At 37.5% G+C, this 14,522-nt stretch overlaps 1 protein-coding gene across 5 annotated transcripts in view; it reads left to right on the plus strand.

The window, feature by feature from the left end:
• Positions 1 to 11,398: 11,398 nt before the first annotated feature.
• LOC149164329 (transcription factor TGA2.2-like) overlaps positions 11,399 to 14,522 on the plus strand; it is a 171,793-nt gene continuing 168,669 nt past the window's right edge. For 2 of the 5 annotated variants that reach the window (XM_089432049.1, XM_089432050.1), the window contains exons 1-2: positions 11,445 to 11,596; positions 12,015 to 12,239. Coding sequence is in view for 1 of the 5 variants with exons in the window: in XM_089432051.1 (XP_089288177.1) it covers positions 11,531 to 11,596 (66 nt within the window). In the remaining 4 variants the exon portion in view is untranslated. Of the gene's footprint in view, positions 11,597 to 12,014; positions 12,240 to 14,522 lie in introns of all 5 variants that reach the window. The other 3 variants (XM_089432051.1, XM_089432047.1, XM_089432048.1) reach the window with 3 other exon arrangements.

Consider the following 14,522-nt stretch of genomic DNA (forward strand, 5'->3'; position numbering starts at 1 on the left):
TAGTTGCATGCATGCATGCATTAATTGACTGAACTCACAATTAGTTCCACAAACTGTTTGGAACTAATTTAACTGGACTTAACTCAGTGAACTGAGCTAACTAATTACAACTCAAATACTACTCATCCTTATCTCCTTAATTAAGGGATAATTGTTGCATGACTTCACAAAGACTTCTAGCTTGAATTTATCCACCTAATTAACTCAAGATGAATTAATTAATTATTTTTCAAACAGCTGGTGAGACTAAATTTTAATTTTAATTCTCAATTTTATTCAAGGACAAATTAAAATTGGAATATATCCTGAAATGCTATCTTTAGCAATGCTATTTTTAGCATTTATTGTTGCTATTTTCAACACTCCCTCTCAACAAGAAAGGGATTATCTGCCACCTCGATCCTGTCTCTATGGAACTCGAATTTACACTTTGACAATGCCTTAGTCAAAATGTCAACATCTTGCTCCTCGGTCGAAATATACTGCAACAACATGATCCTCCTCGCCACACAGTCTCTAAGATGATGATACCGAATGTCGATATGCTTGGACCTGTCATGAAATACTGCATTCTTAGAGAGTTTGATACAACTCTGATTATCACAATAGATCACAGTTGGATCCATCCTCTGATCAAACAAACCAACTAGAATTTTTTGCATTCAAATGGCCTCACATGCTGCCTGACTTGCAGCCATGTATTCAGCCTCTGCTGAGCAACTGACCTCTGTTTCCTGTTATACCAAGAAACTGCAGCTGAACCAAGGTTGAAAATTCCTCTTGATGTGCTATTCCGATAAGATGGACTCCCTGCCCAATCTGCATCTGTGAAGCCTTGTAGTTTCACTCCCTTTGACCGTCTGTACCATAATCCATACTGAGATGTGCTTATGAGGTATCTCAAAACATGCTTAGTCGCCTTCCAAAACAGCTTGGTAGGCTGAACCATAGCTTGACTCAGTTGGTTCATTGCATAACACAAATCTGGTCGTGTGTTCACTAAGTACATCAGTGAACCCATAAGTTGCCGATACACAGTAGCTTCTACTACTTCTCCTGAAGTAGCATCTTCCTTCCTCCAGTTACCTGCTAGAGGAGTTTGCATGGGCTTGCACTTCTCCATGTGGAATCTCCTGAGTATCTCATTGGCATACTTGCCTTGAGCCATAAACAACTCCCCATCCTTTTGCCACACTTCCATGCCTATAAAGTAGTGCATGAGACCCATGTCTTTCATCTTGAACTCTCTTGTAAGGTCCTCCTTGCAAGACATGATCAACTGATCATCACCTATCAATATCAGATCATCAACATAAAGAACAATGATCAACTTCTTACCTTCCACCATGATGTGGTACAAGTTCGCATTCGCTTCACTCTTTGCGAAGCCCAACCCGGTGAAGTAGTTTTCGATCCTGGTGTACCAAGCGCGAGGTGATTGCTTCAGCCCGTACAAAGCTCTCTTCAGTCGGCACACATGCGACTCACAATCGAAGGTCTCAAAACCTTCTGGCTGCTCTATGTACACCTCTTCCTCAGTCTTGCCATTGAGGAATGTAGTCTTCACATCCATCTGATGGATCTTCCAACCCATCTGTGGTGATAGTGTCAACATCGATCTGATAGATGAGTACCTTGCTACAGGAGCAAAAGTCTCATCATAGTCGATCCCCTCGACTTATGAGAAACTGCGGGCAACAAATCTTGCCTTATGTTTCTCCACACTACCATCAATAGCTTGCTTTACCTTGTAAAGCCACTGGGAACTCACAACTGACTTGTTCTCTGGTCTTGGAACAACATCCCAAACACTGTTCCGAACTATGGAGTCAAACTCCTCCACCATAGCATCAACCCAAATCAGCTGTTGCACTGCTTCCTCAAAGGAAGATGGCTCGGTCTCAACACATTCCCCAACAAGGGCCATGTATCCAGTGTACCTATCAGGTGACCTCCTATGTCTGCGCTGAGAAGATGGTTCTCCCACATTCTATCTTGTATCTGACAACAATCTGTCAGCTTCTCTTGTGCGCTTCTGCCCATCTCTGGAAGACTCTGCTTGAGTGGATGTCTCCACTTCTGGAACCTTTGCATGCAGCTACTCCGCATCAGTCTGAGGCTCCTCCTCCTTAGGAACCAAAAGTTCCTCCATAGCCTGTAGTTGGAGCTCCCTCTCAAGGGAAACTCGCATGGCCTTCTGCTCATCAAACTTGTGAACCATTGTCTTCCGACTGGTAGGCAAATACACCCGATAGTTGTGGGGTGTATCAGTGTACCCCACAAGTATCCCCAATTCTGTTGTCGGCTCAAGTTTCTTCCAAGCATCCTTGGTCACATGGCAATAAACCGATGAGCCAAAGATCCTGAAGTGACCCACATCTGGTCTCTTCCCGGAGAAATCTTCCTTTGGTGTCTTCATCCCAAAAATGTGATGCAGGCTTCTATTATGCAAATAGACCGTTGTGTTGCATGCCTCAGCCCATAAATGAAGTGGTAGGCCTTGGTCATGCAACATCGCCTGAGCTGCCCCCACAATCGTTCGGTTCTTCCTCTCGGCCACCCCATTCTGTTGTGGGTTATGAGGTGCTGTCAACTCCCGTTTAATTCCTTCCACTGCATAAAATTCCTTAAACTCTTGAGAGACATACTCTCCACCACTATCGCTTCTCAAGGCCCTGATCTTCTTCCATGATTATTTCTCAACCAAAGCTTTGAACTCACAAAACTTTGAGAAGGTTTGATCCTTCTTCTGCATGAAATAGATCCAACATTTACGAGAAAAATCATCAATGAAAATCACATAGTACCTTTGTTTCGCGGTGGAGGCTGTCAATTATGGTCCACACACATCTGTATGAACTCACTCCAAGATTGCTTCAGCTCGACTGTCTCGATCATGAAAGGAAGATTTGGCGTACTTTCCCAAGGTACAACCTTTGCATGTGTACACTTTCTCAAGTTTACCTTTGGGAAGTCCGGTAGAAATCCGTTGCATTATCTTTAAGGCCCCATGATGCAAGTGGCCCAACCGTCTATGCCATAACTCACCAATATCTTGGCTTTGCACCAATTCTGCTTTGGAACTCAATGCAGCACAGTCATCTACCTCCAGCTTGTAGAGATTCTTCACTCGAATCCCAATCCTCTTGGTTTGACCTGTGGCTATGTGTCTTAGGAACGCCTTTCCTTTACTGAAGACTACATCATAGCCTTTGTCTTCCAACATCGCAACCGATACCAAGTTCTTCTTCAGTCCAGGCACATACTTTACATCAGTCAGGGTGAGAGGAGCTCCATGCTCCCTCTGAAAAACAACCGTACCTTCACCTAAAACACGGTACTTTCCATCATCGCCCATCTCTATGCGCATCTTGAGGTCTTTCTCCTCCAAGGTACTGAATAAACTCTTATCGCCGGTCATGTGGAATGAGGCTCCACTGTCTAGGTACCAAACACAACCCACCATCGATGAAACCATGCATGCGATGAGGGTAAAATCCAATTCGAACTGAGAGGCTAGTGCCTCACCTTCTGATCCTTTCGAGGATCCCTTCTTGGATTTCTTCAATGGACAATTAGTTGCATAATGGCCCACCTCATGACAATTAAAGCATCTCACTTTAGATTTTTCAATCTTCTTCCCACCATGGGAAGAACTCGATTTGGAATGGGAAGCCTTCCCTTTCCCTTTCCTTGCCTTACTTGCTAAGGCTAGATTTTCTTCATCATCATGCTTAGATGAAGAACCATCTCTGGTGCTCCTCCTGATCTCCTCCTGCATCAGATCCGACCACAGTCATTCCCAATCCAACAGTTTCTCTCTTCCATTCACTGAGTCCTAGTAGCTATTCCAGCTCTTTGGAAGACCGAGGAGAGTAAGGCTTACCATATCATCATTGGTTGTTGTTATTCCTGCACTTCCAAGCTCATATTTGTAGGTGGTGAGCTTGTTCAGATATGTAGAAATTGTGTCGTCCTTTTTACACTTGATTTTCTGAAGCTTGTCCTTCAATGCCAGTTTCCTCTGGTCGCTACTGTTTTGATATAGGTCCTTCATTGTCTTCCACATTGAGAACAGAGTTTCCTTCCCATGGAGACTCGAGACAATATGGTCTTGAACTCCCTCCATAAGAATCCTCCTCGCCTTCGCCACACATTTCTTCCATTCCGCCAATTCTTGGGCATTAGATGCTGCTGGCTTGGGGATTTCTTGATCAATGAAATCATTCAAACCATTGTCTTCTAATACCGCTTCCATGCTATGTAATTCGAGCTGCCATCTAGGGCATACTCGAGTCTCAAGCCATTGAATGCCATTGGTGAACTTTGAGATGTGATAAGAAATCGATTTTGTACCTGCAATCAAGAACATCAAACTTCGAACTTTTCCCTTCTCAATATGTTGTTCACATCTTTGATCACCTTTGCTCTGATACCATGTAGAAATTCTCACTGTAGATTAATATGATTATGCAATGTACTAAAGCAAAATACTTAATCTACTTCTACTATCAAACTTGCGGAAGCTTAATCGATTTGAGCAAGATCAAACAGAACACATATAACAGAGAAGAAGAATCAATCACACATGAAACATAGAAGAATACTCTAGGGAAAGCCTCAGCTAAAAACCCTGTTATCTGTATTATCATACAAGTGGAAATTTCTCAGGATTACACAAATCTTTAGCTCTCACAGCTATCCAGCTCTTAGTACAATCCCTCTGCTACTCATAGACATAATAGACAACACATATGCCTTCTCCTCTATCCTCCAAGCCTCCTATTTCCTTGCGCTGTTCCTCTGGGATGATTCACCTTCAACCAAGTGGAACACTGCTCTTCCACACTGTAAAACTGCGCAATCCTCAAGGAATGAATTCCTTTTGCATGCAAGAGATTTTCTCATAGGAATATTCTTGCAACTGATAGTACACTGTCCCTGCCTTTAATCTCAACTGGGTCTTTGTCTGAACTGACATGCATGAATTATTTATGAGAGAATATTCAATTATCTGGAGAACGTTAGTTGCATGCATGCATGCATTAATTGACTGAACTCACAATTAGTTCCACAAACTGTTTGGAACTAATTAACTGGACTTAACTCAGTGAACTGAGCTAACTAATTACAACTCAAATACAACTCATCCTTATCTCCTTAATTAAGGGATAACTGTTGCATGACTTCACAAAGACTTCTAGCTTGAATTTCTCCACCTAATTAACTCAAGCTGAATTAATTAATTATTTTCCAAACAGCTGGTGAGACTAAATTTGAATTTGAATTCTCAATTTTAATTCAAGGACAAATTAAAATTGGAATATATCTTGAAATGCTATCTTTAGCAATGCTATTTTTAGCATTTCTTATTGCTATTTTCAACACCCAGGGCGGGCACGGAAACAAAGAAAGACTATGAAGGAATCTTGGGAGAATATTCTTGCAGGAAATATTTAGAGAATATTCTTGCAAGGAATCTTGAGGGAATCTAAAGATTCCTTGGAGCTCTTGAGGTGACTTGCTCAAAATATGGTCAAGTTTATAGTCGTTTGACACGATTTGTGCCACGGATCCAATGGTGATGTCCGTTTCTGCATCTGAGCTTTGCATTTTTCATCCATGACAAAAAAATGCAGGTATAAGGGTCATTTATGTAAAGTCGATTGTAATTCATTTTTGTTGCCATTTAATGAAAGAGGCCTCCCCACTTTGAGCAGGGCTGAGAGACATAGCCCACACTGGGTAAACTCTGTAATCAAATCGTTTGTGTGCCTTTGATCTCATGGTTGCTTTATGATTTCCGCTTCTTTTTCATGTGTTTAAGTTACTTGGTTACATGCTTTTTTATATGCAATTTTGTATGCATCCTTGAAGTTGAAAGAACTGGATCATTATTGTAAGGATGCCTTCAAGAGATGATGATGAATGCTTATTGATTCACTTCAAGTTATTACATGCCCTTGAGTCTTCTTCCACCTACACACAAAGATTCCCAAGACGAGACCCAATCCAAAAGATAGAACAAAAATGACACTTACCTCTACCTGCAATACACTTGTTAGTATAACAAAACCATTCAAGCATTTGTAATAAATATGGAAGACATATTAATTAACAACAATGAAACATACCTGTAGTAGCTTGTGCCTTTTATGCTCTCCTTACACACTCTAGAAATTTATTCAAGGTTCCACATAAAGATGCTTGACTTGTTTACAACCTAGAACTAGACCATGCAAACTTCTTGACAGTCCTAATAATAGACTTAAAACAAGGTGTGTGACAGAACTTTAATGCAGGATATGTGACAAACTTTTAATGCATTTGGCTTATATTGACAGACCTACAAGACACCTTACTATCTAGACTAGAACTCCAAAACAAAACCACTAAAACTTTACAACAAGGGATTGATTGTGACAAACTTTATGTAGACCTTACACTAGTTAGTTATGAGCTACAAAATGCAAACAAATGTTGGTACACAATAGTCTTGGACTGACTATAATACATCAGTGTTCTAATATACTTGAAACATATTCACTCTGTATGTGCACTATTGTCCGCAAAGTCAATGATTGGGTTACTACCTTTAATTCTTGAAGTTGTTCAACTTACACACAATGAGATTGCGGCTTGAATCATTGTCATATATTGATAATCGTAGGATCACAAGATTCTCTATACATCCCTACAAAGGAACTTTAATAACAGACTTTAGTATACAACCTTGACAAGGCCACTTTACTTGCTCGCCTATTATAATCTACAAGACTCAATACACAAGACTTAATATCCTATACACAATAGTCTTAGACTAATTGATCAAAACCTTAAAGAACCTAAACAATACACATGTTTACCCTAAGAATACTTACATATCTATGTCTTCTACATACCTTGACTTGTGGATGACTCCTTAAGAGCTCAGATGGCCCTTCGCTGGTTGTTCAATGGATTCTTTATCACCTTAATACATCAAGCATCACACAAACATCCTAAAGATGCCACTCGCTGCCTTGGAAAAGGGGTGCATGTCTGCAGTCTTGGAAGTGGTCACTCTTGAATAGGTGTCTAGTCCTTTTGTTGGTACTTTAACCTCATCACTGCCCTACTAAACTATTCTTCAACCAAAAAACACCACAACTAGGCCTGTGGTGGAGTTGATTGTAGCCTTCACTGCCCTATTCCACTTCATGCAACAGGCTTGGATAAAAAATCACCTACGATGGGAATTCTTATCCTTCATTGCCCGAAACAAAGGTTTCAACAAGTCTTGATCAAAAGAGAAGGTTCAAACCAACACCAAACAATGATGAGAGGAACCCTCACATTACTTAGGGACTTCTGTAAATTTTTCGCACTTCCTTAGATGTTTGTGATTTAAGCCCAAATTCTAGAGCATATACTTTTTATTAATGTTAAACAAATTTAACCTTTTGTTGGGGGGTGGGGTAGTTTTATAGTGATGATAGGGTGTTATGGCTAGATATTTAGGTGAACGTTGAATTTTTAGGGAGTGTTTTAAGGATAGAATTATATTATAAAATTTAATTAAAGTTTAAATGTGTATTGTGTATTAGGGTATGTGTGTATGAGAAGGCCTATTCTAAAGCCTCAATAATAATAATATTACAATCTCAATCAATATAACCATTATTTCATCTTAATTAATTAATGCAATGACAAGTAATCTTTAATTTAATTAGTTGTTACTTTTAATGAGAATTAAATAGTCCTTAATAGTGTTGCGTGATGGGGTTTGAGCCCAGAGAAGTGATACACTAACTTTAAACCTTAATATCTCTCAATCCGGGAAGAACTGTGTGGGGTACCACATATCATCAAAAATATTTTTTCGAGGAGAATCTAGCTAGAGTGATTAGGAGACAAGAAACCACGAATTTCCACGACAAATTTGCCGTCAATGATTGGGGTAACTCCTGTGCTACTTGGGTTGACATCAATGACAACCACCTATCTACAAAAACAAGCTCTTACCCAACCAAAAGTAGTTATAGGTCTTAGTCCAAAACCAAAAAGTGATTCCAACCTAGATAATATCCATAAAAAAACCATCATACGTTGTGATAATCGCTAAAAAGTCATATACTTTCTCGTAGCATCTAACTTTGATCCCATATACAAAACTATATATTACCCTGGTTACATTCTAGCCTCTTATCAACAAAATTGACACTAAAATCACTTATAAAATAAACAATAATCCTAATATTTAAATTTTTTAAATAAAATACACATTAATATATATATATATATATATTTAAATAAAACACACATTAAAAATTAAAAAAAAATTAATGTTTTGATAGTATCCTTAAAAATTGAATAAATTATTAAAAATAAATTAAACCAATATCCACTCACACAAAACTAAACTAAACTAGTCAAATACCAACCGACATAAAACCAAAGCACATTAATAATAATAACCACCTATCAAACTAATCCCTTACAAAAATAAATTACATATTACAAAATTGAAAATAAAAAACTTACATCCTAACATTATCCATGCCTTACTTTAGTTTTACATAATCATTAAATTCAAAGTACTGTACTTACTCGCTCATGTGGGTCAAAATTGGAAGGGTATCATGGGATATGGACCGTGACAACCAACCTACTCCAAATTTCAAACCCATGCTCTATAGCACCCTTGTGGGTGGGGTGCAAATCCGACCCATTACGCGACTTGCCTCCGCGCAACACGAGGTGCACAGCCTTTACTTTTATTTATTTGTAAATTAAGTATTTCAAATAAGTGTGTATATATAGACACTTATTATAAACACATAATTTACAAATAAATAAGAGCAAAGACTTTGCATGCATGTGTATATAGCTTATATATATTTGTATTAAGACTTTGCATGCATGTGTATATAGCTTATATATATTTGTATTTGGTTTTAAAATATTTATTTTATGTATAAATAAAATAAAGACATGGATTGTTTAGGTATAAAAGTTTGTATATAGTTTTGTAAGTTGATTTAGTTTTAAATGTGTATTTAAGTAAAAGTGCATATTTTTAATTTTATTATATATTATGTATAGAGAGATAAGATGTATGTTTGTAAATTTTTATGTTATTGAGTTATTGATAGATTATGATTATCGAGTATTCATTTTATGAAATTCATTGAAGTTTTGTTGATTGAGATATACATTTATGTGTTGTTAAGGTTGACGTGGTTTTATGATTAACACGTGTCCATTTTGTTAGTCACCTATGACTTGTACCCAATCTCATTCATTAAGATACACATTTGGGCATTTTGAAAGTTGTTGGGACTTCACGACTGAGGGAAATACATTCCATGAAATTTGTCTATGATTTGTCTATTACGATACATATTATGCATCGTAAATATTATTGGGGTCTCATGATTGATGGATATTTGTTCCACTGAATTTGTTGAGGGTTTACACTTGGTCCATCACGATATGCCTCTATGTGTTGTCAAGGATCTTGGGACTTCGTGATCAAGGGGTGTCTATCTACGAAATGCACCTAAGACTTGTCCACTAAGATACTCCTTTGTGCGTCATTACAATCATTGGAACTTCATGGCCTAAGTGTATGTATTACTAAATTCCCATCTAACTTGCACTTGACATCATTCATTGAGATAGACATATGCGTGCCATCATTTTAGTTGGGTCTTCACAATCAAGGAGTATCTATAATCTAAATTCAACGATGATTTGTCCATTGAGATACACATTGATGTATCATCAATGTTACTGGGGTTTCATGACCAAAGGATTATTATTTTTCCAAATTTACCCAAGACTTGTGCTTGCCCTTGTGTGTTGAGAGAGACATCTATGTGTGATCACGACCATTGGAGCTTTACAACTGAGGTACTTCTATTACATGAAATTAACCTATAAGTCATAGATTTAGATATGCATTTGTGCATTGTTAAGGTCATTGTTTTTCCCCACTTTTCTCAAGTAACATATCCTAAAGAAAAACCTTAGGCATTTCCCTTCATTTTGAGGAAGGTAGTTAGGGTAAACTCTAGATTCTTTAGGATGCAAGGTCAAGTCAATAACATGGCTCAAAGTTGTCACAACGATACACTCGTTTAGAGCTCAACATGTCACTTATGTGAATATAACTTAGGTCGTGAGGATAACACCCCTCCTGTCAACCAATTATGTTGGACCCCATTGATAAATTCATTGGGGCTTTACAACTCAAGGGCATTTATTTTCCAAATTCACCAAGGCTACCATTTTATGTTGAAATATGTGCTCATGCATTATATAGGTCGCTGGGATTCACAACCAAGGGGTATCTATTCCATGAAATTTGCCTTGGTCTCGTTCATTAAGATATGCATTTCTATGTTGTCAAGGCCAATGGGGCTTCATAACTTAGGGCTATCAGTTTTTTTGAATTCACTGAGGATTTACACTTGGTCTTGTTTGTGTAAGTACACATTCATGCATCATTCGAACTTCACAATTGAGGGGTATAATTTTGTGAATTTTCCTAAGACACATCCATTAAGATACATAGTCATCCATTGTCAAAATTCTCATAACTTCACAACCGAGGGGTTTCTATTCCATAAAATTCACATAGACTTGAACATGACCTTGTAAATCAAAACACACTTATGTGCGTCATCAAAATATTTAAAATTTTATGATCTCACATTACTTATTTAATAAAATTTAACCATAACTTACATTTCACTTCATTATTTATATATATAAAATAAAATTTAACATTGTTTATATTTGTAAAATAAAATTTAAACTTCATCATAAAAGATATACATTTATTAAAACTTCACAAACCCAAATTTACATATTGCTAAATATACATATAAAGACATGGTTCAAATCATTAAAACATTTACAATAAAGAGATACATATTTTGCCAAATTGACTTACAAATTCACTTGCAAATTATCCACCATTAAAGTCATTCAAACTTCCACCAAACTTAAATGCACCTAGACTTTTCTTGATGACATGATGAGAAGAGAAAATGCATTTAAGATGTTTAAATGCAAACAACCACAACCATCTTGACCAAAAATAAATCATTAAATATGAAAAATATAAGTAAAGACAAGATAAAGGCCAACTAATAAAAATAATTAAAAATTAATAATGCTTAGCGATTTGTCCGAAATGACCCGCTAACCACACGAGACCACCAACGTTGACTATGACAAATAGCTTAGCTAAGCTTACCTTATCGATGAGCTCATCATCATATATCCATGTCATTATTTTTGGTCCTTAGATTCAGGCTCCTACTCTCACTAAATCTGGCAGACAAATGGCGGTACTCGCCGCCAAATTAGGGTGTCATCATTATTCTATATACAAAAGAATGTTAAAAGCGGCCTGCAAAAGTCCCGATCTCTTCTTTCGTATGCGCGGCGTTAGGGCTTCAGAGGATAGGAAAGGGGTTTTAGCGCGTATTTTTGGGGGAGGAAAGCTGTCTCCAGGTCTTCGAGATGTTGGACTGTACTCATGGCTTCGAACCGGGGGCATCCGACGGAATCATTGGCGTCATTTACAGCTGAACGCTGCTGTGACGTAAGGCTGATGCCATAGCATTTGTTGTTTTGTATTACCGTTGTTGATTCAAGTAATGGTCTTGTTAAGTCGATAGCTCTAAATTTTAGTTTGTAGATTACTTTTTGGTCAAATATCTCTCTCAGGAAATCGTGGCTTTATTGTTTTATGGCCGTAATTGGCTGTCTTTAGTTTAAATCATTTTGTTACGGTGAAAGCTCTCGAAATTATTCCTAATTTTCAGTCTATTTATCGTCAAGGAGTTTCAAAATGCCGTGGCGTTGGTCTCCTAGGGCTTTAGATTACTGTCTGAACATTTTATCTTCATATCAGTCTTTCAGCGGTTTTCTAAATCTTGAACATCCGGCTGTTCTTTGAAGCAATCTTTATGAAAAATTATGGTTAAACATCTTGAAAACATGCAGCTTTGCAAATGTAGGGCCTATAAACAATTTGTCTTCTGAAACCAGTGAGAGAAGTGCAAATATTATTGATGGATGCCGTTGGTCAACACGAACACAGGCACGTGGACTAGTTGAAGCAAGCCTTTGGCTTAGCTACCATAACTGGGTATCTATTCGGCCAAATTTGTTGGGGACTTGCACCAGAGCTGTCGCAAGTAATGTTTTTTAACAAACACGAGCACAAACAAAGCATGTCTTAGGTGAGACTTGTACCCTGGTGTAGATTTTAACAGTCCCCTGCTTTTACTAACCACAACACAGCGAGTCACAGCTGACAAACTGCAATTCTTTTGTTTTTCAATTATATATACGTTGAAGTCCCTTTTTTTTCTAATTGTTCTAGAAATAAAAATTAAGTACAAACATTACGAGCAGATATGACTAAAGATCGGTAGCACATAGGCACACTGTCTACAGCCCTTGCAAGAGGTTCTACAAACTGCTTGTTAGAAAACTAAAAGAGAAGCCAGGCGGCATCATTATCTCTATTTATTTAACCTAAGTGGTTTTGTACGAAGCTCATAAACATTTGCAAGTAGGTAGGCGTTACTGTTTGTCGACAGAATTGGACTAGATAAGCTTGGGAAAATACACAAGTTGGCTACTCTGGACTAAAATTTGGCATCAGCGTGGCATTAAAGCCATCACTCTGCTCGTCCTATTCTGTCTGCTAATGTTGGGCGGGTTGTGGGGGAGTTTCTTGTTGCTGGTTAAATTAAATTGGGTGACTAGCGAATATTGAAGTCAGTTACTCTGAACTAAAATTTTGTGGTTCTGTTCTGCTGTTGCTATTTTGTGTGCAAAACATAGGGTGGATTCTCTGAACTTTTTAAATTATCTTAAAACTTATTGACATATAGGTATAGCAAAGTTGGTTATCTTGACCTAAAATTTGGCATTAGTTGTGGTTTTAGAGTTATTGCATAATTGCTATTTTAGGATGGATTCTCAGATCTGGTTAAGCTTAATGAATTCTCAGCACCAGGGCGGTATCTGAGTTAGTTCATCCATGACTGCAAATACGGTTGTGAATTTTAATGGCTTTCAGTAAAACTGAAATTGAGCATTATTTTGTTGCTTTAGCTGTTTGGCACTTAATTCCATCTTGACTACAATGTTTCCTGTCTGATTGCTTTTTGCTAGTTTCCATGATAATGTGATGCTCCAGTAATTTCATTCATCTCTAATTTTCTGGTAGCACCAAATTCTTTGTGTACAATATCTAAGGTTTGCGGTTTTGAGTGGAAAACAGTAAATGCTATCAGGACTGGGATACATAAACATGTTAACTATTGATTGAAGCCAGTGTAGTTAGTCCCATTTGGATCATATTATTGCACATTACTGAAACAGCTCCTACTGCTCTGAATAACTTCAGTCGTAATGAAAGTTGGTTCTCAGGACCAAAACCCTCATCACTCACAAAACAAGTTTTTTAATTCTAAATTCAATTTGTAATTTCAGATTAATATTTGGGTTGTTGTTAAATTTACTCATTTTGTGGCCATAATGTTTTGTTTATTTTGGAAATGTGAAATTATAATATATATTGCAGTGTCTGGTTCCGGAAATGCGAGATTACATTGCACTATTTGGCATAACATTTGAACCCAGTTTGGGTTGCATTTATGGAACATAATGTCCATTTGCTGTGGTGTTTTGGGACAAGTAGGATTAAAGGAGGATATATATAAGGGCGTCAGCTTGATTATGCTTGTGAATAAATTGTATTTTTACTTGGACAAAATAGTTTCAAATATGTCCTCTGTTGAAGATGGTTAAGCACTCATCCATTCCAGAGGTGCTTTGATTTTGTGTCGTCTAGCATCTCTGGAAAATATTGTGCATGCACTTCTGTAGTTATTGATATGCCAATGATCCTTCTATCCTTTTTCTTTTAGTGCTGGCCATATACATTATGTAATTTTGCAGGTTACCTAGAGTAATTTCTATCTACATTGAAGATACACATTGTTTGTCTATTGTGGGTGGGTGGGTCCATCTATGCGGACCCAGTTTTTTTCCTCTTGCTTTTTTTCTCTGGGAACTATATTCTGTGCATCTGGCCTGTTAATTTTTTCTAGATTCCATCTGTTGTAGTAGTGAAACAAACTGGATTGTTTTTCAAGCATTTTTTACATATGGAGGATGAGCAGCTGAGTATGTCCATTTCCTTGCTTTTTTTTGGTAGGTTCTTTAACATTGACGCTTAGTTCTCAGTAAAATCTCGCATTTAGCTGCTCTTTCTTATAGTGAAAATTCTACGTGTTTGTATGGATCGAATGTGAAAAGAGTAGGAGAACTCGAGCTGTTTTATCTAACAAGTTTGAAAGCTGAAGTTTTAATACCGATTGAAATTAGGCATTCGTGTATTGGGAATCAATACTAGATTTGACTGGAAAAAGCAAAAATTGCAATCATAATAGCTGGCTATATCTGAAAAGCTAGTTCAACGATCTCAAAAGTTTAGAAATATATACATG

Source organism: Pinus tabuliformis, chromosome 5_1 (assembly GCF_031772625.1).
Source record: "Pinus tabuliformis cultivar Carrire ecotype Pingquan chromosome 5_1, CPIR1, whole genome shotgun sequence".
NCBI lineage: Eukaryota > Viridiplantae > Streptophyta > Pinopsida > Pinales > Pinaceae > Pinus > Pinus tabuliformis.